General features: G+C 40.5%; 1 protein-coding gene across 10 annotated transcripts in view; it reads right to left on the bottom strand.

Moving 5' to 3' along the window:
• WDR20 (WD repeat domain 20) overlaps positions 1-18,012 on the bottom strand; it is a 48,164-nt gene extending 30,152 nt beyond the window's left edge. For 9 of the 10 annotated variants that reach the window (XR_008822928.1, XR_008822929.1, XR_008822930.1 and 6 more), the window contains exon 1: positions 17,711-18,010. Coding sequence is in view for 5 of the 10 variants with exons in the window: in XM_056345370.1 (XP_056201345.1) it covers positions 17,711-17,974 (264 nt within the window). In the remaining 5 variants the exon portion in view is untranslated. Of the gene's footprint in view, positions 1-17,710 lie in introns of all 10 variants that reach the window. The other variant, XM_056345374.1, reaches the window with a different exon arrangement.
• Positions 18,013-26,008: the final 7,996 nt, after the last annotated feature.

Below are 26,008 nucleotides of genomic sequence, written 5' to 3'. Positions count from 1 at the left end.
CGTCTACTTGAAATTCTGTTTAACTGTTTAGTGCTGCATATTGATCAAGACACATTAACATCCTAATGTATTCCAGAGAGTGAATCCAGCAATTCTCATACTGAATGAATCACCTTATTAACTATTACAAACCTCCAAGGGTTTTTGCTGTTCTTTAAGATGGGAGAGTAATGGGGAAACTTCATTGCCCAAGATGCGCATAAATAGCTACCAAATAAAGAGAATGCACTCAGATCAGGGTATATTCAATATAAAAGGAGCTACATTAGAACAGCAGAGAGTCTCTATTTGACACTACCTTTTCTCCTGTGAATCAAGACTTGGCATTCATGACAGAAAGGAAAATCTGTTCCAAGAGTGTATTTGAATGAGAAAGACAGTTTCTGTACATTAAAGCTTGTACCCTAGTTGAAAACTCTTCTGCTGCAAGAGGGGCCAGGTAACCAGCTAACTTAAAGTTCTAGGATTAACATTAGCAGGGCAAAGCCAAGCCAAAAATGCTAGCTTCTTTTAATTTCCATTTTGAAGAAAGACCTTTCATCAAACATTTATCTCAAATACAGGATCATGAGTAAGAAAACATCTGTTTTAAGCACATGGAATCTTTCCTAACTCCCAGAAAACACAACAGATACCTCAGCACACTAAAATTCTATATAAAATCAAGTAAAAAACAGATTAGGAAAACCTGAAACAAAAGAAGACTACTGTTTGGTTTTTTTCAGTCTCAGCACCCCATATGATTAAAAAATGAAAAGTAGCAAGGGTTTGCTGGTCACCTCTTCTTACAACAAATTAATGCACCCACTATTAGCTAATTTTACTATTCATGAAAGTCTCATCTCAATTCTGCTCATGGTTAAAGACAGGATGAAATAGTTCTGACCTTCCATGCCTGCTATATAAATGCAGGCTTACAATACAAAGAACCATCTCTAAGAATACCTAAACCACAAAATAACATGCCCAAAGCTTCCCTGCAAAACTACTGAGATACTGTTATCATAAAACACTGCAGGCATGGAAAGAGCCTGCTAAGTCAGCTATACTTCCATTCTCTCAATGGACTTCACTGCCTCCAGCTCCTCAGTATCTTACACTTCCTTTCCTGGATCTAGAAGTCAGTAAGGTTGCCTCACTAGGTACCACACAGGTAGTTGGATTTGTATTGCTATAAATACATTTTCTTCATTCCGTTCATCTGGCTCAGCTCTAAGAAGCTTCTGGATGAAACACTCTGCCTCTTCTTAAAATCTATTCCGTACTTCCCATAGAGTCTGTAACCTGCCACACCACAGTATTTTCATTATGCAGTTCAACTGTTAGCAACAGGTTACAGCAGGGCTGGTCAAAGCACAAGATCCTTCTGAATTAATAGTAAATTTTGCATGACTGGCATGCGTTTCATACATCTAGTGTAGGTTTTGTATTATTTATTCTCTTTCTTCTTCCTTTTACCGCTTTAAGAAACAGTGATTGCTTTATTCAGCTAATTAAAATCACACTCTTCTTTCTGCCGTTTTACATTAGACACCATCTTCTCCTAGTAGGAGATGAAACTCACCTTCATCAACATAAGCAACCAGAATTTCATACACTATTAAAGCCATCTTTTCAATGCCTTGTACAATGGCACTAAAGACACTTCCTTTATTTCTATTGGTAAACCTCATTTGATACATGTTTGAATTGCATTCATCTCCTCCTACCTTCAACAGCTGTATCACAAGCTGGCTCAGCTTATAATCAACGTTACACTCTGGTTACCATCTTTCCAAAGTTTTCTGGCTGAAGCAAAAATTCGCTATGTATTTTTTTCAAATAATTTTCACTTCAGTTACTGTTCTGGTATCTGCTTATTTCTCCCTATAAAATACCCGGATTATGAACAGTGGTGCATCCCAACTTTATTATGAGAATTTTGCCATCATGTGCTCTTATGTACTTTTGTCCCAACTTCATCAATGAAAATAATTGTTTCCAAAACCACTCCTAGAAGACCTCAACTTGAAGCTCTCTTTTCAGCAGTTACCACAGTCACCGTAATCAATAAAATATGTAAAAAGATAACAAGAACTAAGCATTTTAATTCTCTCCCCATTTCAGAACAGAATTAGTTTAAGGTTCTAGAACTCATTCAGTTAAAATTCTATTATACTAATCTAAAAGTGCCAGTTCATACAAGGACACGAACTTAAGTTACAATTCTCCCTCACTAACACAGTACTACACTAGAAAGGCTGAGCACCTGAACTTCTACTAAAGCTGTCTATAATATACAAGTTATACATGAATGTTTTCCCACTGCAGGGAGACAATGTTTTACTTTAAGGAAAAAAAAAAACCAAAAAACCGCAGAAGTGTACTACCTCAGAATTTCAGAAGCTAAAACTGAAAGTAACTGTAAGCAGTTGAGAATTCTCAGGTTTTGGTGTGGCGGTGGTGTGTGTGGGCGTTGAGTAACATTCCTGCATGTTTTTCTTCTGCCTAAATACAATCAAGGATAAGCCTTAAGAAAATACTTGCCTGTCATTGGAGTCACAGGCATTCAAAGGGGGTTTAGCAGCAGTTTTCACTGTTAGAAATGGTGAATTAAAAAGCAACTGATTTAAGAATAGTAGAGAACATACCAAATATTCGCAGGCACTGAAAAAAGTTCACGCGGCACTACTACTACAAACTGTCACATACGGTGTAGAGACGGTATCACCTTCTGTAATGACTGCGATGCACTGAAGCACACATTTTAGTTTGTTAACTTTTGAGGAACTAAGAAAATTACATGTACTGTAATAATTATTCGCTTCCTTAACTACGCTTCATAATTAAGTCCTGCAAGGTACACTTAAGATTTATGCTTAGTTAACTGTAACATCTTTCTCAATAGTTATAACCTAGTAAATTATAACAGATTCATAGCTCTAAAGTAAAAAAGTAATAGTTATCTTTCTGATCTCCTTGCTTCTTATCCTCCAGTGGAACCTTTAATTTCCTCCTACTCCTACAGTCTAGTCACACTGTTGCCTTCACTTACAGTCAACACTTTCTCACTTGTTCTTAATGCTGAATGAGGCATGATTCAGATGAGCTGAACAAAGACAAGATACATATGATGCATACAATACATACAAGAAAAAAATAAGGAAAATAGGTATATACATATCAAATGGACTCCAAGTAGAACCACACATTCTGGCATAATTGGGCAACCGTTCTCATTCAGTTGACAGGCTTAGTTGGGATACTTATTAAACACTTAGGAAATTACTTTCACTGGGAAAGTGTTTAAATTGGCTCAGCTCTGTAAGCAACACTGGTGAGAAAAATTATACCTGTTAAAGGTGACACTCATTTAAATTAGAGCTGGCAGACTGCTTTTAGATGGCCTCCAAAACATGGAACAAACTGGAAACATTGCATGACTTAATGATAGCATCATCCCCAAGTTGTTCATCTCCTCCCCATGCACACACACAAAAAGTTACCTGACCTGCTGGACTAGTGTTCCAGCCAGTCACACCTTCAAAGCCATTACTTTCACTTTAGCTTTGAATCTTAATTTTTTCTTCTCTAAAATATTAGTATGGTTTTGTTATGATACCAGAAAAATACACTTAAACAATACATGTACGCTTATCAGTGATGTCTGTTGCAGTTGACTGTATATATAGCTTGCCAGAGACAGAACTGCTGCTTTTGGTTTTTTCTTTCAAGTGATCAGACATCCTAAGTATCCTCAAAATGTATCACAAAATTAAGTTCCCTGTTGAAAGACTAAGGCTGCTGTAGCTTCATCACTGAAGTTGTTCAAATTTCATTTCTTATAACTTTAGAAAGATCAAAGTACGGTAACACTCAAAAGTTGGTTTTACAAGTGTATTTTATAGCAAAAAAAACCCAACACCTGCAGTCCCTTGACAATACCCTAATCTTTTCCGATTTTAGCAACGAAGCTTGAAGTAGAACATTCTTCTCTTTAAGGGTATTCAGACGTACTGAAACAAATAAAACGTACAGAGATTTTAAACATACAAATCAAAGTCAAGCCAAAAGCCTGACTGACTCAGGGTTTCAGCATTAAGACTAAACTGAATGGATTTACTTGAAATTTGCAAGCTACTATATAATCATTATTATTAAATTATAGCAAGTTCAGTTTCATGTAGACTTGTCAACAGTTAGAAGTATTGCTTCTTTCAAGCAGAATAAATTCATACCACATAATGATATATTCAATATAGCTCCCTTATATGAAATAACATACAGGCAAGTAGTAGAACGATGAGTTTCCACCACTCTACCACGCTGGTATTTATCTTTGAAAGTCTCTCCCATCCCCTGTCCAGCACATAAGAGGGAAAGTTATTTCTTGGGGGGGGGAGAGCAGGGAAAGGCAGCAGCAAGTGCTCAGGATTATCTGTTGCTATAACAAGACAATGCTTTAGTCCAACAGTGTAAATTCAATGCTTGCAAGAAAAAAAAAAATCCGTTACAAAAAAGCAGATTAATAATCGTACCCTGCATTGCCCTGTTGCTATAGAAACTTACTTCACTGTAGTGGTTAATTGTTAATCAAATTATTTTTTTTTCATTACAAAGCTTAGTAAAAGTCAAATAAAACGAAGTAATGTCTGTCCCACAAGTCAGGATTATGTCTTTTCTGGCTACTGTTGGATTTTGCAACCCTTACTGGAATGCCAGACATTTTTGATGCAGTGGTTTTATTAAGCCTGTAACTCCATCATGTTGCAGCATGCTAACAAAATATTACTAGAACAAAGCCCTAATTACTTTTGTACTAAAAGTAAGATGAAACTGGCTGTTATTCTAAGAGCCCCAGAACAGTCCTAGTGAAAGTTAGGTGAATAAATTATTGACAAAATGTATAACCTATGCTCCAAAACCAGAATAAGGCTCATTGGTTTATACTTTTTGTGGTTGTATTTAGTAACAGACAGATGAAATAATGTATTTGCCTTAACTCTTGTCCTGGAGTTCTTAATTTGCAATGCATCTTCCTTCTGGGGCTGAGGACATTTCATAATGACCAAAACCAATACAGCAAAGTGTTACAGAACAAGAATAGGAGCACAGGCTACTAAAAAACAAATATCAAGGAGCAAATCCCTAAAACAAATACAACGCAGTGAACTCAAGATTTCACACAATCCCATACCTACAAGGACATCACTATATTAGGTTATCACCTAGTCTGGAAACCAGAATCCTGATTCAGAAGTTTTAGAGCGAAAGGCAGTATGTTCCCAGACACTGGAAGAGGTTTCCCAGGTAAGCTGTGGATGCCCCATCCCTGTGACTGTTCAGGGCCAGGCTGGATGGGGCTTTGAGAAACCTGGTCTAGTGGAAGGTGTCCCTGCCCAAGGTAGGGGTCTGGAACTAGATGACCTTTAAGGTCCCTTCCAACCTAAACCATTCTATGATTCTATGATTATCAGCACTAGTTTTCCCAATAGCCTTATTTTAGAGTAAGCAAAGTATTAAGATGCTTTAAGTAACAGTATGCTGACAGTTTCACTGGTCCAGATACTGGGGCGGGGGGGGGGGGGGGGGGGGGGGGGGGGCGGGGACACCAAACCTTTTGCCTGCTATTAATCACTTTCTTTCAAAATTACCATTAAAGGGCTAAAAGTGTTTCATGTACCAAATGGTCACACTTTTTCTCTTTTCTCAGGCTGATTTTTGTCTCAAGAGTTGGAGAAAGTGCCCACCTCTTGTCACCTACAGATCTTCTTGCAAACAGAAGTGCTGGCCACCTGATTAACTGCCCACACCTCAAGCATTTCACTGGAAGTCCTAACAGAAGCCTGTATGAGGGCACAGAGCTGAAGACAAGACTACTGACTGAACACAGCCCAGCTATTAAATCATCCCTCGCATTGATATGGGCATACGTATACTACGCACGCCAGGGATTTCTGCTGTCAAAAATAATTGTACCTTTAACCAGCACCGATACCAGCAGACTGTTCAAATCTAAATTCTCCTTTATATCAACTTGCACTGGAAGTGCCACAGCTGTAAGACACCTACTCACCAGAGAGAATACAAATAACGAAAGGGTTCCCAAAGCAGCAACTTAACTGTCGAGCACTTTGTTACTCTAACAATAAGGAAAAGTATGAATCATCTTGAGCATCACTAAAGGCAGCTTCATCTAGGCATCTGTTTAAGTTGTTCAGAACAGTTGTTTGCCCCACCTCTCCAATTCAAAAGTGCTACTATGTGCCCATGATTAACATCCCAGTTCAGTCTAGCGCATTTATAGAAGTTGCATTTTGGTTAAAACACAGAACTGCACTTGAACAGTCACTGCATTGGCACAGTCTATTCTGCTAACACTGTTAGAAGCCAGGAACTTCATCTCAAACAGCATCAGAAAACTTTGTTTTTGCTAAGTGTACATGACAGCACTGTTATTCTGTACAGGAGACCACAGTTTCACTGCTGAAGGCAAGAAAGGCAGGCCATCCCCATGTGTTATATTGATGTGAACCTAACTGAACAGTAACCTTTAGAGGGCATGAAGTGTAAGTTCACATTCTGAACTAACAGCAAGGTTTTGCTGCAAGTCCCCTGTTGAGGTATATATCTAATGCTATTAAACAGCAGTAATTTCCCTTGTCAACCCAAGCACCTTTCTTCTACAAGCTCCACCCTGTATTTTTTAAAAGTTGTCTTTGGGACAAAGCTTGTCCTGGATCAATATATCACACTGAACAGGCACACTTCAAAAAAAAAGTCTTTCGTTGTTTATAAGCAATAGATTAATAATTTGAACTGACAAATACTGACACACACAAGATGGGCTGTAAGGCAGGTAAGAAATACTGCATTCAGCAGTATATAGGGTATCAAACTTCAGAACTGGTACTGCCTAACCATGCAACTATCCCTGCCCTCATAAACTTGTTTTTAAAAGATAGACCCTCTTGACACCTTAAGTGCAAACAGGTAGCTATTGAAGGTCTGCGGCCACTGTGGTGGTCTGACCTCGGCTGGACGCATGTGCTCACCAAAGCCATTCTATCACTCCCCTCCTCAGCTAGACAGGGGAGAGAGACTATAAGGAAAGGCTGGTGGGTCAAGATAAGGACAAGGAGATCAGTCAGCAACTAACATCACAGGCAAAACAGACTCAACTTGCAGAAGTCAATTTATACCATTCAAATCAGAGTAGGATAATGAGAACTAAAACCAAAACTTAAAAACATCTTGCCCTCACTGTTCCCTTCTTCCCAGGCTCAGCTTCACTCCCGATTTCTCTACCACCTCCACACTGAGTGGTGCAGGGGAACAGGGAATGGGGGGTTACAGTCAGTTTACCACACATTGTCTCTTCTACTTCTTCTTCCTCACACTCTTCCCCTGCCCCAGCATGGGATCCCTCCCACAGGAGGCAGTCCTCCATGAACTTCTCCAACATAAGTCCTTCTCACAGGCTGCAGTTCTGCACACACTGCTCCAGCGTGGGTCCCTTCCACGGGGTGCAGTCCCTCAGGAACAGGCTGCTCCAGCCTAGGTCCTCCGTGGGGTCACAGGTCCTGCTGGCAAACCTGCTCCAACCTGGGCTCCGCTCCTCACAGGTCCTGCCAGGAGCCTACTCCAGCACAGGCTTCCCATGAGCCACAGTCTCCTCCAGGTGCATCCAGCTGCTCCAGCGTGGGGTCCTCCACAGGCTGCAGGTGGGTATCTGCTCCACTGTTAACCTTCATGGGCTGCAGGGGAACAGCCTGCCTCACCATGATCTTCTCCATGGGCTGCAGGGAATCTCTGCTATAGTGCCTGGAGCATCTCCCCCTCCTCCTTCACTGACCTTGGTGTCTGCAGAGTTGTTGACCTCTCATATTCTCACTCCTCTCTTCCACTGCAATTTGTTGTGCATTTTTCCCCTTCTTAAATATGTTCTCCCAGAGGCACTACCACCGTCACCAATGGGCTCAGCCTTTGCCAGCAGGCAGGCCGGCATTGGCTTCATCAGACAGGGGAAGCTTCCAGCAGCTTTTCACAGAAGCCACCCCTGTAGCCCCCCTGCTACTAAAACCTTGTCACGCAAACCCAATACACCCACTCTCCTATTAAAAATGAAAAAAAACCCAAACCTCTAGAAATACTTTCATTTAGAAAGAACATCTGGAAAATAAATCCAACTGTTTGCTATATAGATCCTAGTAGGAAAGAAAGGTGAAAATTTGAAGGAAAATGCAGACTAAGCCTCTATCTATGGCTTCTTAATACAGCATTAAAGCTGATTTTTAGAGGTAGTATTTGCCATGCAGACCACTACATTATGCAAATCCAAACATTAAAACTCTAATTTAAATCTTATGAACAGGATTTAGAAAGTAAATCATTGCATAACTATTTTTCTATAATACCGAGAACAGTAACTAATAGAAAATGAGAAAAATGCATACAACAACAACAAAAAACCCTTTACAACAACTTCTGCCAAATTTTCATTTCAGTGAGCACTTCAAACTTGTATGAGGGTCATGCTCCAATATCCACTTCAAATTGAAAGAAACTGTGCAACTTTTGTAGAAGTCTTAGTTAGAACTGTGAGAAAAAAAGAATCCCTAGAAATAAATTGCCACAGTTAAAATATATGACTATGACTTGCAGAATTACGTATTTGTTATGGTTACATTTTTAAGTCAGGAAGACAAGACATTTATGTTACTCAGATTTACTGAGTTATCCTTGTGACTGCAGGCTAAAGTGTCCTTAAGGCATCATTCCAATAGTTTATTTCACCAGACTCATGGATTTTTAACAGATAGCTTCAATATATATTGGCATCCATTCAGTCTCCTGTTGCACTGCTCCCCCTTTCTTTACTTGAAAGGGAGCATTAAGCCCTCTCAAAGTTTTATGTGGTATCACTTCCCTGACAAAATGTATGTAAACATCCTGTAAGATAAGAATTACTTTTTTGTATTCCTAGGAGACTGGGGATAATAAGTTTGTTCATAACATCCAGTGTTTTCTCCCTACTCCAGGGCACTTTTAAGTTAAAGTTCTTGCTTAGACGAGCATTTAGTGTTAACACAGCACTTCACATTCTCTAGGTGTACAAAAGTAGGCATTACTAAATCAAAAACTCCTTCATACAGCCACCTTCCAATTCCACACAGAGTGAAAAATGAAAATGAGTATTATTTCTTTGACCATTACAGCCACATGAGAACCCTATGATTAACTCATGAAATTAAAGACCAATTATAGTTGGTAAACCAAAACTGAAATCAATTTGCAGAAGGTATCTATTAGACATCTATCATTCCATTATGCACGCTTTATTGAATAATGCAAGAGAGGAATCCCAACACAAGTTATGACACTGCGACTGGGAAGATTTCAATTGTAGCGGCCGGTGGTCCTCCCACAAAGACTACAGGGCCACATCTAGCCTACAAACAGTCTGCAAAACTGAAGCTGGAACACGCAAAAGTAGCTGCTTTATTTTAAGTTACAGGGGGCAGGAAACATAAGGGATGTACATGCTAGAAGATGGAATGCATATACACTTGGACTTACAAATGGGGGTGAGGTAAGGAAGGAAAAATACTCCATTTCTGAGAAGGACACAATGCAATATTATTACTTTAACTTACAGTATGGCACATTTAATGTTACTGTTTAGTTTCCTTAAGTTTTTTAAGAGGACAGTGGCATTATTAGGCACTATTGGCACTAAATGGCACCACTTTCAAATAGTAATTTGTCCAAGTGTGTCAACTCATAGCCATGACCAACTGGACAGCAAGGAGCCTTAACATATATGTCCTTCAAAAGAAAGTGTTTCAGATGGTTCCCTTTAGGCAAAGAACTACAACAGTACTTCAAACTAGGGCATTAAATTTGATTCTAGAATGTCAAAGGACAACTACTGCTTGCAATCCTCTCACTTAAGAGTTTGAGGCATCTTCAATGTATGTTTTAACTATTAACGGTAACTATTTAACTACTATGCAGACTGTCAGGTGTCAGAGTATAATGCAAACCCCTTGTAATTTAAGGACGTATCACACCACTTTTGTAAATATTATGACAAAGCTGGCCCACAAAACTCACCACAGACACAGAAGTGTTTGTAACGAACGACCATTATGTGCATCTGTGAAGCATGACGACTAAAATGTTGTCCGTTTGCAAAGAGTAACTGCCATAATTCATGTTTTTATACTAAATTAAATTCCCCCAACTGAATTCATGCAAATGCAACATTACTACAAATATACTCCAATACAAAACAAAAAAACAAGTCATACCTGCAGTGGCAAAAAAACCCCAACCAACCAACCCTCACACAAATATTCACTGCATATAAAATACTGCATGCCAATTTGGGGGTTTAGCCAGCATAGCCTAGTATTCACTCTCAAACATGCCAGCCAAACAGGCAGCCATAGATAAATGAACTATTACCTCTGAGAGCAATCCTTCAGGGGATATAATGCAATAGCTTACTCAAGTCAAACAGTTGTGATACAGGCTTGAAGCACAGACTAGAAGTAAAAGCACTACAGACTAATGCCACTGTCTACAGCTCAGAAGTAGCCCCCAGATAATAATCATCTTGCAAGCTCTGTCAAGCACAGATATTTTGTTCTCTTCCACAGCAAGGAACATTTCACAGTGTTAACAGTGTCATTTTAAAGCAGCCTTTTAGTCTTTAAAGCAGCTCTTACGCAAACCAGTTCTAGTAACTCTACATAAGCCTCAAAGTTAAACACTTAAATCTACCCATACTCCTGTAATCTACATTAGGTCTTCACTATTTCCTTCAGAAGTGTCACTGAAAGAAAGGGGTTACAGAAACCCCCACGCTTCAGAAGACTCCACAGAAACATTTTGTAAGGTGTCTTGTCAGACCTTAGTACAGCCCAGCTAGAGTTAAGGAAGAAAACATCTATCTACAACATAAAACTCAAGGGGTAAGTATATCCATCCATTAAACACCTGAAACAAATTTCCAAGAGACTTCCAAATACCTTCACAACCACCGATCAAAAGACAAAGTACTACTGATCTAGCAAGAATAACTCCACGGGACTGGCAAATCCAATACCAACATAAAAACCATTATTTACAAGACAGAGAAGATAAAAAACTCAGCAAGAAATTAAGGGATTTCTAAAAAAAAAAAAAAATCTACATAGGGACAAACCGCAGAGCATCACATCCATCACACCTGAGAAAATGGACTATGCAAATTCCTCCAGCACAGAAAAAGTTTATCTTCCCAGCTGCAGGATGGCATCAGATACCTTTAAGAAAAGTTCTGCTGTCTTTACTGCGGTACTTCCATTAGCCACCTTTACCCGTCAACTCTTTAACAATAAGAGTGATGTTTGATTCTGATTTAAATATGTATTTAAATGCAGCAACATTTTGTAGTAGAATTTGACAGTTGTAGTAGTAAACCTTTTCTTGGTATCAAAATCACTGAAACAAATCAGACTGTAAGCACCCAGACAAAGGTGTAAAAGCACACAACGTAAACCTGCCAAAAGCAAGCACCAAACAAACCTAATTGTCTTCTGAAAAAATAACCAGACTAGAGAAAAATGTCAGCAGCAAACGCAACGTAAGTTTTTAAGTTCCATGACATACTTCCAGTAATGGATGAGAGTAGACATCAAACTTGTGAATGGCATCAAGACCGGAAGGATTTGTTGCAGTAAGCTGCACAAAACTGGAAATAGAAACACTTTCTAATAAACTTAATAGAACAAAATTCAATGAAAATTAAAGTGGCAGTTATAAACTACAGCAACAACAAAATCCAAGCATGGATAAACACAGAGGAAAAGCAACAATATGATCAGAAACAATCCAAGCGAGCCAACACTATGAGCAGGATTTAAAGAGGTCAACACTATTCAATACATTAGCCAGAATATTAGAAGACAGACAGAGTAGGCCATAATTCTTCCTTGCTCCGCACTGAAGTCACAGTGGAAGTACTGTATCTGGTTTAGCATCACAAGTGCAAGCTAACAGAAGGCAATACAGAGAAGAGCAATCAAACATTTAGAACTCATGATTTGAGAATAAAGGTTAAAAGAACCAGATCTATTTATCTTAGGAAAAATGAGAGGACAAATTAACAAGTTTTCAAATACATAAAAGCCAAAGGCAATAGTCAACTTCTTTATGTCTACAGCAGATAAAAGCATTCAGCCTCATTTTTATTTCCTTGAACAAGAAGTTTAGTTAGATATTGGAAGGGAGAAAGAAAACTAAGCACCAAAACAGGTTATTTAGGGAGGCTGTGGAATTCTTGTTAGTTCAAGTTGGTCACAAGATGCAGATATACTTCCCTCTGCTTCAGAACAAATCTATCTTCAAAGACCCTTACAAATATCAGCATTTTTATAGCTCATATATGCTATTAAAACATCTTTTTTGGAGGCCTGACACATCTTCGTGATCTCTAAATATGCAGTAATACAAACTCACCTTCCCACCACATCTTCAGAAAGCCTCCTGGTTTTCTCCACAGATTCCAGCTTCCAACCCAGAACTGTCTTGCACTACTCCTCCCAGAGCAATATATTAAGCACAGCGACAAATACCACCCATCATCATTCTGTCATTGTGACAACAGTCTATAGAATGAAAGTCACCAGCAAGCATAACACTTCTCAACTGGACAACAAGGACTCCAGTATCAAGCCAGACGTAAAAAAAAGTAGTTTAGAGAATTACAAAGGAAGGACTCTTACACATCATCAGTATTTTTACTGATAACCAGTAATTGCCAGAAGCTCAGATACGAGTTTGCTTTCAGCTTAGTACAAATATAATTAATTACTTTAAGCCACTTGCTCAACATAAGGTTAAAAAGACAGTCAACAGATTCTGCCCTCTATGCCTCCACCAACCTGAGCTTATCACCTAGATATCCTTCTACTCCAGCACCGTAACAGCATACTATAATATTCTGTAGTTATTGACAGACTGCTGCTTTAGGTAGCTGCAGGAAAAAAAGCACAATTATAGACAAAGCCTCTTGTTGTGAGGAAGAAGTTCCAAAAAATGAAACAACCAATGTTAGGAAAGTCTACCACACGTTAACAAAGAGAGTAGGTAGTCAGAATTTAAATACAAGAAGTTCAACATAATGTAATAAGCTAAACTACACATTAAAATCCTGTAACCTCCCAATATGTTACACAAAAACTAAGACTGTGCACCGTGCAACACTATTGCTAATAGGTACTTGTATATGACTATATTGCAGTGACAGTTGGAGACTAACTTGCCCAGAAACCTTCAAAATATACACAGAACACCACATTAATTATCATACACACAATACCTTAAAGGAAAATGCACTTGCTTCCTTGTAGAAAGGGAAACAGATTTGATAGTTAATGTCAGCAGAACTTTAGAAAGCCTTGTTTTGTCAGTCACTCCTAAAGCAAGGAAGATGAGATAGTATTCTCCTTTTCCAGGAGACTTTTCCATTATCAACTAATAAATCATTTTGCAAAGCTAGCCACAAATCATACTGAAGCACCCCAAAACTGTTTCATAAGCAAGAAGCAAGTAACCGCCCTCACTCATGATTTGGGGCTGCAGGAAAAAGCAACCCAATCAAAGCATCAATGCCTCACAGTCTGAGCAGTAATTTTTGAATTACCGTTTTATAACCCTAATCCATGAAGAAGCAAATGCCTGAAATAATAGAAAATACTTCCTTTAACACCTATAACTCTCTTAATCAAAATTAAGTCAATAATTCGCCAAGAACAGATCACTCAATCTGACTTCCGGCTGAAGTAAAGGCTTTATTCAGAAGACACCTTATAAAGCAGTGGATCCAATCTGACAGTGCAGGCCATTGAAGGGGGTAGCTTTGTTCTTCCCCTCAACCCTTTCTTTGCTCCCACTGTACCTGCTAATATCTGACCCCAAGATGAGACAGTTGAGCTCACCAAAGAGAAAATCTGCCCAGAAAAACAGCAAGTACTTCACTGCTGGTTTAGCAAGCCGAACTAGTTCAACCAGAGGTTGAGCACTGCCAAAGACAGCAAGGAGATAGGAGCACACTGCCAAGATGATGATGTACTGCTAGACCATCATCTTCACCTGTTACTAAATCGGTTCAGTTTGTGAAAATTTACCTCTTCTGTTTAACAAGGGATCACTGTACACATCTAACGATAAAGCCAAAGTTAAGGAGGACTGAAAGGGAAAGCCCATTGACAGTCAGTGCAGTTGAGAATAATCATATATTTACCTAAGTAAAGCAAGCACATCTCATTTCATCAGACTAATTTCTCCTTAATAAACTACAGGTTTATTTCTTTTTTCAGTGGATCCAAACCAGAAGGCAGCAGTTTTCTGGAAACCTGCTTTGCCTTATTAACACAGAGAGAACTGTGTAATATAAAAACAACAATGCACTAGCTGCTAATTGATATGCTTTCTATGACATAGAAAACATGGAAATACAGTAACAAGTTTAACGGTAATGATGAAGTTTAGTGGTAACACTGAAACATGAAACAGTAAAAACTCAGCTCCCTTTTTAAAGGGGCAAAGAACTAAGTTGGGAGAAAATACCTTTTTGCTTCAGAAAGTCTCTAAAGACAGCCTGAAATGCTCTCCAAACCTCTTATCTTGACCAAACTATTATCATTGTCTATAACAGTCCAATCTCAACACTGCTGTCATGGACACTGTATGTAACTTTTCAACCAAGTTTCTTGGAAGAAGGATCAAGGTTAAAGAAACATCCCTGGAAATCATTTATTCTTTATATAGGTTAAATATCCTAAATAGAACACACACACTAGCAGTCTACTTAAAAAGATGACTTGCAAACTAGATGTAGCAGATGCAATGTATTCAGAATTTAAGGGAAACTAATAGAAGAAAGTTTAGCATCACCGATTTCAAGAAATATCCTTTCCAGTGGTATCTTTGGGTCAATTTCACATCATTTATTCTTAAGTGTCATTCATGGCTGAAGTGTGACTCTTAGATGATGTGCACTGATCTGCAATGGACTGCCAATGCAAGAATTACCTTAGTATCTAACAGGCACTGTTACTTAAAGTCCTTGTGGCTCTTTCACTCATTTTAGTAAAAAACATAGCATTTTCTTAGGAAGAAAAGAAGCAGACCTTAAAAAATAGAAAATTATACCTACCTGATAAATACACACAGCACAGCTTCACTAAACTTAACTCATATTCTAATATTTTAATACAACTTAGCCAAAATGAAAATTACAGCCTCATAGTAATTAGGGGAAATTTTTAAAGAGATGCTTAGATAATTATGAACTAACAGTTAAAACTGAAGCTATTGGTATCTGTATTATACAGAGGATTACAAACAGGTTGGTCTTCAACAGATGAAGCCCCTCTCCACCTCCTGCCTCCAAGAACAGGAAGGCATGCAGAGTGTGATAACTTGTCCAATTTAAGGCAGAATTACATAGTGCCAATTTAGGTAACAATACCTCTCTCCCTTTAATGATAGCCACAAGATAAACCTTCTGATTCTGAAAAGCTCAAATGATCAGTTGAAAGACTGTCAGCCTGTTCTTACATCAACTTTGTACATAGACAAAACAATGACTTCCAGTTGAACAGTTTCAAAATAAATTACAAAGAAGCAAGTATTACATGTTTAAGACAGACAAACTCCTCCGTTCTTATTTAAAACACCTTCCTCAAGTGTATTTCAATCTATTTTGGCTCTTTTTCTAGGTTCGTTTCATTCATGTATTATACATATAGAATATATGGTTTATTTTAAATTGTTCACACCGTAAAACTCATTCATTCATTTTTCATTATTGAAATTTCAATTTCGAAATTCATTATTGAAATGAATTCTGTTATAACAATGCATGTGTTTTACACTACTTGGAGAGAAAAAAAGGTATTTAACACTTTAACAGGTACACATCAAAGCTCACAAGTTAACAATCTGACAAACTAAAATTTTCTCTGTTAGCGTGTATCACACCAACAGCTTCTAAAAAAAGTTTAAATACTCAGCCCAAAGTTATATTCAGTTCTCTATTTTCAATGAAGTCCCAGGCTTCAGGGTTTTTTATTTTTCGGAAGTGTGGCAAGATATAACTAAGACAACTTTCAAGAATCACACGTACCATTACTAAACTACATAAAGGCCTGCTCTGTAATCTAAGTGAGGGAATTCTGCTCTTCCTTCATATGAAAAAAACCCATAAGATATCAGAATCCAAACATGGTAGTAATTTAAGCTACAGATTTTCAGAGATACTGCCACCCATAATACCTTGTAAATAGCAAAGACAGCAACTACTTATAAATAGCAAATACTGTTTGATACAACACACTTATTGCATGCCTAAAGAAACTATTGTCCAAGACTTTAAATTCATTAAGGGGTGAAACTAAAATCCACATGCACACTTTTCCATATACTCATATAGAACATGTCAGATAAGTCACAGCCAACAGACAACCACATAGGCTTCATTCTCCAGTAGATGCTTACATTCAATACAGAGGAGGAATGACATGGATACTAGCTTAGGGCATAGTAGATTCAGGTATAATTCCTTGCTCATCTACAAGCTTCCTGCACAGCCCTGCATATATCACTTAGTTCTCTGTGTCTTCATGTAATGCTGAATCGTGGGCTAAAAGCAGGAAGATTTCGAAGTACTCACATTACAGCAGCTGAGTCCCAGATATGTAAGATAATGAACAGCCACTTTTTGAAACATAAGACAGAAAGCTGACAATCATTATATTTGTGTTTACACATATTTACACATATTAGAAAGTGACACACATTTATTTGGCATGACAAATTCTTCTTCTCTAAATACCATAAACCCAAAGACCTTAAGAAACAACAAGCAGAAAGGGTTTGTTCATAAATGTAGTGACCTGACAGATCAAATGCATGCCTGCAAGAAATAATGACGGGTAAGGAGTCTCAACAGCATCAATGGTTCTTTCCCGTAAAAGCAACTTTCTCTGTGTTAATTATCTGACATTTAAAACTCAGCTCATTACACTGCTCCATTTAGAAACAATCCTAAAATCAGTCCACACTTCAAAGTCATGACGGAGGCCTAAAATTACAGCGAATACTGTAGGCATTCAGTCAATGCTATAAAGATCCTGAACGCAAGGATCTGACACTACCACAGTCACGACAGGCGTTAGCGCCCAGTAAACTTGGACCCGAGGCAGCAGGTGAAGGAGGCCCCGGGCTGCCTTGCCAGTGGAAAGCCAGCCCGCACTCCTGCATGCCAAGGAGGGCCCAAGAACCGCATCCCTCCAAAGGGCCCCCCCCACGCACACACCTACCGCTTGTGACACCGCATCTGACGCGGCCCACCAGCTCTGAGCCAGCGCCGGTGCCCCCACAGTCCCGCGGCCCAGGCCCGCACCCCCCCGCCCCTGACCGTTACCCCACAGGCCAGGCCAGTGGGAGAGCGGCTGGAGTCACCGCCACAGCCGGGCCGCAGCCCGGCCGCGGCCGCCCCAAGGCCGCCAGCGGGGCGGCGAAGGAGAGGCGGCCCGGCCCCTGCCCTCCGCCCACGGCGCAGCCCCCCGCGGCGGGGCTCCCACTCCCCGCGGGCGGCCGGCGGGCCCTGGGCGGGCGGGCGGGCGGCGCGCAGCCCCCGCCGCTCCCCCCCAGCCCAGCAAGCGAGTGCCGGTACCTTGCGGACCCCCTTGTAGATGTAGAAGTAGAGCTCCCGGCCCACATTGAAACAGAGCCGGTCCCCGTTGCCGCTCTGGTCGTTGACGTTGACGAAGGAAACGCGGACCGGGTTAGAGCCCTGCGAGTTGAAGGGCACCCGGTTAGGCCGGCTGTACTCCGAGTGGCTCAGCAGCTTGTACAGCCCCTCCCGGGTGGTGAACTGGGTCTTAATCTCGTTCATCTCCTTCCCTCCTCCCTCCGCCGCCATCTTGGAAAGGAGCATTCATCCTGCCCCAGTGCCCGGATGTAGCGCCACTGCGCAGCCGCCGCCGCCGCCGGCGCTCGCACGGCCCTGCGCGGAGGAGGCCACGCAAACGGCGTAAGGGGGAGGAGCGGCGGCGCCTGTTTACTGCGCGTCTGCGCATGCGCCGGGCGGGCGGCCCGTGGGTGGCCCTGGCGGGGCGGGGCGGGGCGGGGCGGGGCAGTGGCGGCGGCTGCGGCCGCGGCCGCCTGCGGGCGGGGCCTCGGTATGGCGGCGGCGTGAGCGTGGCGGTTGGCGCTGCCGGCGGTCGCTGTGGCGGCCGAGTAGAGGGAAGGGGTCGGGCTCCGGCTGGTGGGTGCGAGGAGGGTGTCTTCGGGCCCGCAGGGACCCGTCGCCTTCGTGCGGGGCCGCCTGAGGTGCGGGGCCGGGCGGCGCGCGGAGCCGAGGCGCCAGTTCCCTCCCGTCTGCGCGGGGGGCGCTGGGCGCAGTCCGCAAAGCTAGCACAGCCCTCCGCGCGCGGCGGAGCATCTTACGCGCTTTGAACAGTCGTTTACAATTAGGTTCAGTCACACTTAAGTCTCGCTGGTGCTCCGGAGCCTGGGCTCCGTGTAAAGGCACAGCGTTCGCCTTCCCCGCGCCGTCCGTGGGGAGGGGGCTTTCCCTGCTCGGGGGTGGATCTAGGATGCTGATTAAGATAGTTCACACACAGGTCAAGTAATTTTCTGTTTGGTCTCATTAACTGTTTGGTTCTCCTTGAGCTCATTTTGTAGCTTGGTGTATTTATGGTGTCCATTCCTTCTCCCAAGGCCATGGTTTTTTAATACTTGTATTAATTTTTTTATTTAAAATACTTGTATATTTTAAATGTGTTTGGTTTCAATATTTGTAACATCCTCTGTTTTTCGTTGTAGATATTTACATACTTCTTTTTTTGAAGTGAGTAATTCTTGTATCACTGGGACAGCATCATTTCGCAGCAGTGATGAGTCCCGGGTGAGAGCCTCCACCGTGGGGCAGCCAAAGTGGGCACCACGACCCTGGCTACGTCCTTAGGCTCATTTGCCTTGGCTCTGGCCAGCTTTGTCTACAGGTTATTGCCAGCACACCTGCCAGCTCCTGAAAGCCTGGTCAGATGGGGTTGCTAAACCCAGCTGGGAGTGTCCCATGGGTAAGTCAGTTAAGCGCAAACACAAGTCTGCAGCTGTGCTTTTGATGCCTCATATCAAGCCCATGCTCCCCCTGAAGGAGATGGTACCACCAGCTCTGCACCAGACTAAACTGCCAGCTGCACGCAGAGCCAGGCTGGGGAGTTGACCTGAAATGTTAGCCTGAAAAACTGGTTGCAGGATAACTCTGTTGTTCTGATTGTCTGGCAACTACGCAACCATGTTGCATGGTGAACCAGATCAGTGTCAGATGGAAGTGGCATAGGGTTGGACAGGAGTGTTTTCACTGAGCAGGGAGGCAGGACTGTTTCTTCTGGCAACAGTTTAAGCTTAGTAAGTTTTGTCTTAACTACAGCCTCATGATTGACTCAAGCTAATGTAAGATGTTCTCCAACTGTAAAAAAGGACTTTGACCTCTCTATCTTTAGGTACCTATTTCCATTACCTCCTTTGCATCACTTCTATAAATCATGCAACAAAAGAGTGAGTCAGATCCACTTGAAAACTCACACACACACACAGAGAAATTATGGGTTCTTGGGTAAACTATTGATCAGCAGCCAGGATGATCCAACTCATCACAGAATTGCTTGAGACAAAATACGGAAGGAGTTGGAAATGTGCAGCTAGGGAAGATAAGCAACACAGAATTAGATCATATTGTATTAACAATTAAATTCAAGGTATAGTTTCATGCTGTAGTTGCTCTAATGTGGCTGCTACCAAAGGTGGTGTCCTGCTCTCTTCTTTTGTGACACTGAACCATCTGTTGCTACTCCTTCCTTCACCACCAGCAGTGCTCATCTGACCTCACAATGAGCCATTTCCGAAAGATAAATGGATAGAGAATTAAACTCCCTGCAAATGTGAAATTAATAGAGTTAAACGAAAAACACTGACTATGTAAGAGAGGGGACAGGAATGCACAGCAGAGCTGGAGGGAAGAAGGACCTCCCTTTCTTTCCACTACATCAGCTCAACCACAGAAGTCCACTCTGACTCCAGGGCGTTAAAGGGATTTAGTTTCAAATCCATTTAGTTCAAAGAGATTTAGTCTACAGTTAAGTACTATGTTTCCTGTTGACCATCAAAATATTAGTCTGAGGTAGCTGACAGACACGAAATGGCCAAAGATTTCCAGGTTAATTAATGCAGAATAGAGTATGTATCTGAGGGAATATCTGAATAAATATAATCAAACTTCCAAAAGGCCAGGTACTGAAGCCTTGCTTGAAATTCTTAAGATAAAGCCAATCGATAATGACCAATAGATTGTGTCGGCTTATCAGCCAGCCCTGCCAGATGGTATTGATGGCCTCTTTAAAGTACATAAAGTAGGTGTGCAGACCTGCAATTATTTTAAGAATCATCTTGAGAGTGGTTCTTTCATGCAGAAATTGTATGAATGGACTTTCAGAGAGAAGGTCAGAATGTTTTGAGTCACCAAAGGAAGAGCAGGAAATGCAAGGTTCTCTAATTAATAACATTCAAGACAGCCAAGGATTTTTTAAAAAAGATTTTTTTTAAATTGTTGCTCCAAGCAGGCATAGCCGGTATGTCTTATTCATTACGCACTGACAACACTTCAAAGAACAAAGCAGGCAACTTTGGTAGAGGGCTTGCATGGAATGCAAATCATACTAAAGCCACAGCAGACCATCTGTCACTGATGGAATGAGTGTGATCCAAAGAATAAACAAAGTTAACAAGTACCTGGTTATCAGTAGTACATGGTGGTGCAGAAAGTCAAAGAACTGATGTAGTGTTTAACATTTACCAAGAAACATCAATAAAAGCTGCTGGGAGATTCCACAGAGAATCCAAGACAAATATTCATTTGAAAAACACAGCTGCAAGTCACAAGAACACTATTGTACAGCCCCGTCAACAATAGTCATCAAATACTTGGTTAAAGAATGGGGAAAAAAGAGATTACAGAGCCTTAGGAAAAAATTCTCTTTACCACTTGTAAATTTTTCTGTTTCAGGCGAGCCAAAGATGATAGTTCTGACATGATCCCATGAGGACACCCCTAGATGTGTTGTTTTGTATGTACCACACAATCAATAAATAGAACTCAGTCAGAATCACTGCTGTGTCATGCCTTTACAACTCACAAATCCTTTGGCAAATTGGAAAACAGACACGAGCAAAATTCACTAACGTTAATAAAATAGTGTGGGTCCTTTGAGACTGATTTATGCAGGGCAAAAATTGGACCTGCAACTTTTCAGGATGTAGTATTAATAGTGTTTTGCTGGCCATGAGGAAACTGCAGCCTTCAAACTTACACAATACAAGTACAGTTGTCAACAAAACTTCTCTATGCTTGAATATGAATGCCATCTGTTACTTCCTGAAAAGTGCAACAACTGATATTAGGGATGTTTTCACCAGCTTTTCTGAGCCTAAAAAAAAAAAAAAAAAGGAGGATGGTGACTACACCCATATTCCATCACGCAAATAGTATCTATTCTCATGCACTGCCTGCAGATTATGATGCAGGAATGAGGAGACTCTCTGCAGTGTCTGCCAACTATAGCAGGTCTGTCATGTCTTGCTTGGACTTCTGATGCCAAAACCAATTTAGGCATTTAGCATGTGACTGGCTAACAAGTCCAAAGAGTCAAAAGCTCTGCAGTGTGTCAAATATTAACAAATTATGAATGATGAATGTGTGTGAAATACTTACAGACATAAAGAGATATGTAAGCAACACATCTGAACTAGTCAAAAGATTGATGCTGGTGAGAATGGCATGCAAGTTCCATTTACTATGGGGAGAACAAAAGTTACAGTGTTGGAAATATGTTTCAAATTACTTACATGGACTTTAAGTATGTCTAACTTGCTTTCATCGTGAGAAAGTAATTTTCATGGCATAGCTTCATAGCTCCTTATTTGCATTAAGAATCTCTTCTTAACCCCTACATACATTTAACACTAAATACATGAGGTAATGCATTGTGATATGTACTACTGTTATCACAAAACTGGGTTCTTCACCCGGTGTGCAAAAGTCCATCCATGCAGAATGGAGATACTTGTTTATTGCATGCCTGTGCAGAGCTGGGTGCTAGGTGGTAATCCACAAAGCTAGTGCACCTCTTAAGGCATGGTAAAACATTTTATACACTTTGAACAATTGTTTACAATTAGGTTTAGTCACACTTAATTCTCACTGGCTCTTAAGAGCCTTGTGTCCATTTAAAGGTACAGCATTCTGCCTTTTCCCCTTGCGTGTTCTGTGGGGAGGAGGTTTTGTTAGTAGGGGGCTTTCTTTGCTTGAGGGTGGATCTTCTAGCATGCTAATTAGGACATAATTCAAGTAATTTTCTGTTTGGTCTCATTAACCATTTGGTTCTCTTTGAGCTTATCTTGTTATTTTTTACCTTGACATATTTACGGTGTCTATTCCTTTTCCCAAGGCCATGTCATGTTAACTATTTGTAACGACCTCTGTTTTTAAAATTCTCTCCTGTTTTCTTTAAAGTGAATAATTATTGTATCATTGCAAAACACTTTGTTTTCATAGTTGGGGGGGTATTACTTAAAAATAAATGGATATTTTTAAAAACATTTGGATTGAAGAAGGCAAGATAAAATAAATCTGCTTTGCAGTTGGGATTGGATGACAGTGAACCCTTGTTGTGTCTTTGGAAGACTTTATTTTGCTGTTTGCAGTCAGCTCTCTGTAAGATGTCTCCTGAACAGACTGTCTTACCTCCAGAGTGAAACATGCTGTTCTTGTCAACAGTCCTTATCTTGGAACCATAGCTGTCCTGGAAATTATGTTCTCTGAAGATAAGACTGAGATAATGAATTTAATTTAAATTCTACGGAAAGCCAGAGAGATTGGTTTGATATGCCTGCAAATAGCTTGTGTTTCTAAGATGTTATATGGCATTATGTACTTCTCAAAACTCCCTCAATACCAAAGTTATCTTATCCATACATAAGGTACTGCTCTAATCCATCTGAGGAAAGAGAAACCTGTGAATAAGTAAGGTCTGAGTGTTGGCCAGCAGCAATGACTGAGTTTCTTACAAAACTGGAATTTCTAGAGAGTGATGCTTATCAGTGCTGCAGTGTGAGACCGTAGTGCCATCAAGGCCAAGAATACTCCTAAACTGCAATCTGCAATAGACTATTGTGTTTGCAACTTAAGCAACAAAAGATTCAGTACCTAAATGCTTCAAGATTATTTTCCTCTTCCATCAGAATCAGGTATTGTGTTCAGCTGGTTTTCATTGCGAAGCTTGTGGCTATTGTGTTATGATAATACATGGTTATTGGTAGGTGTTGCAGGTCAGCCAAGCAACCTGTATTTGGTGTGAGCACCAGTTAGTTAACAGCCATGCATGCAAGAAAAGTCACTGCCGTTGTGTGATTTAAGACTCCCTAAGCAGAACAGGAAATAAGGAAAGCTCAGAAAGGTGTCCTTGGAAAGAACAGACTTTCACAGCCAAGGAAAGGGAAGCATTACCAGCCTGAAACAAGAAGTGAGTAAGTTCTAAAGGGTAACAAGCATCAAGAGTCTCTGAACATTCTGCACTTAAGAGAGTTATGTGCATGGATGTCTTCAATTTATCCTAGGTTCCTCAGTCTCCCCCAGGTCATCCACCTAACTAATGGTGAGATCCTTCTCTGTTGCTTTGGTCTATTTCTCAAAGAGGGACTGAAAATTTGTTAGCACATTCTACATTCCCTCATCATCTTTCTCATCACATGAGGCAGTATTATCTCAAACATGTTGCAGAGAGCTTCAGAAGAAGAACAGCTGTCTGCTTTTGGTCCAGTCATAGGAGGAGATTCTCCATCAGTGTCATAATTTCAGTTCCACAGCCAGAATGACCATCTCCAAATTGTTTTATATAAAGCATATTTCATAGACACTGAAACAAAGTATCTATTATAAATAAGGGACTCACTGATGGGGTTAATTTAAAATAAATAATACCCAAAAGCCTCCTATGGCAAATATACAAATATGTATTGCTCTGTCTACCTATCTACACGTATTTGTTCAGTATGACTTCTATAGACAGTATTTATGTTTGCTGTATTAGCCCCATCTGGTGATTTCTAACAGCATTGCAAACTACACAGACCACGCTGAACTCTCACGTCCCAGCTCTTAGGTGAATAGTAGGGCATACACAGAGACCCACACTCCTCCCTTTGCCCACTGTAGCAATAGCATGAGCACAAGGAGGAATCCTTGTTACTATATTATTAACATATTTCTTAAGCTTCTCGTTTGATTTAATGGATTAATCTTACAAATTAGTGTGCTACTATCTCCATTTGCATTCAGAAACACGAACAGTCCATTAATGCCCTTTAGCCACCCCTCCATTCACAAATAGAGATAGCTTCCATTTCTGTTCTTCAGTGCTGTTTGAGCTGTGGCCACGTGTGATGGGGCGGAATCAGCTGCTCCTGCAGAAAGTTTAAGATTCTTTCTGACAGAGGGATGTGGTCCACTTTGTGTAATTGCAAGGGGTGTCACCCATCAGTAAGTTCATTTCAGAGCAGCTGTTAGTGGACATAGCCACGGACAACTCGAGGTGGCCCTGCTTGAGTAGAGGGTTGGATGAGATGACCTCCAGAGGTTCCTTCCAACCTCACTCTGTGATTCTGTATGTTTACACTTAACATTAGCATTTATATTTGTGCAATATCAATATGTCAACACTGTTTTGAGTAGGTAGCATTTTACTTGCCTTCTGTAAGAACAAATTATGATAAAAGCTCTTTCAAAGTGCAGGATCAGGATCATAGTTTCTAAACAACAAAGGAGGAGGCTGCTTGCCTCTAATATATGGGTTAGCAAACCCAGACAGCCTTTGATACACGCTAGGTCAGAATAATGCACTCTCAGCACCTGTCTTGACTTGCTGTTTGCCTAAGGAATCTTGTTCAGTTTCTCTCTATTCTTCTTCTCCTGCTGCATGTCTAAACCAAGTGATGGGCTGATTTTTTTAAGAAGTGTGTTTGAAGGTTACCTACATAGAGTAAATTCTGCAGAAAGATGAGTGATGACTGATTCTTTTACTGCCAGACTTGGCTTATGAAGATTAGTTGCTCTAAGGTAAGCTGAAATGTGGCTACAGCGTGTTTCTTGCCATCCCTTCCCATTGGGAAATTCCAACATAATCTTGTCATAATCTTTCTAGTTGAATTATAATTTATTCTGTTTCTTGTCTTCTCTGCCTCCCACAGCTGTGACAGGAGAGAACTGTGGGCAAAATAAAAACAGCTCATAGCAAGAGACAAGGCTCTTGTAGTCTTGTCATAGTCAAAACAGGCGAATAAAGGGGGCTGTTTAAGCATAACTTAAATAAGAGCATAGCTTAAATAGGCACTCTGTATCTTCAGGTGGTTTCAGATTTGGTTTACTATTAAATAATCAACAGAAGGAGGGACTTTACACTACAACATGTCCCTTCTATAAAATGTGTTTTCTTGCAAGATTATTCTGACTTGAATGGAGTATGTGCAAGTCCATATCAGTCTCATCATTATACCAACTAAGCTAGTATCTCTCACCCTCCCAGAGAAATGTCAAGCTTATTCTTAAAATTAAATAATTACCTCAGAGTGTTCCTATGCAGGTAGCTGTTGCAGTTAAAGGAGGGTGAGAATCTCCAGTCTTTGTTATTTTGTCATTAACTGCAAAATTCAATGGGATATTCCAGAATATAAATGGGAAATTAATTAGTGATAATAAATCAAATCTTGTGATGACTTTCCTTGCTTTGTAATGCAATCTAACATGAGTACATTAAAAAGCCTACTAATTTCCTCTTTATCAAACCATTATTCATCCTACGCGATCTTCATCTTAAGCAAGATATTAGAAATCAGAAAGAAGTAAAAATCCAAA

The sequence above is a fragment of the Falco biarmicus genome, chromosome 7 (genome assembly GCF_023638135.1).
Source record: "Falco biarmicus isolate bFalBia1 chromosome 7, bFalBia1.pri, whole genome shotgun sequence".
NCBI classification, from domain to species: Eukaryota; Metazoa; Chordata; class Aves; order Falconiformes; family Falconidae; genus Falco; species Falco biarmicus.
This window is presented reverse-complemented; position numbering and strand designations above follow the sequence as displayed.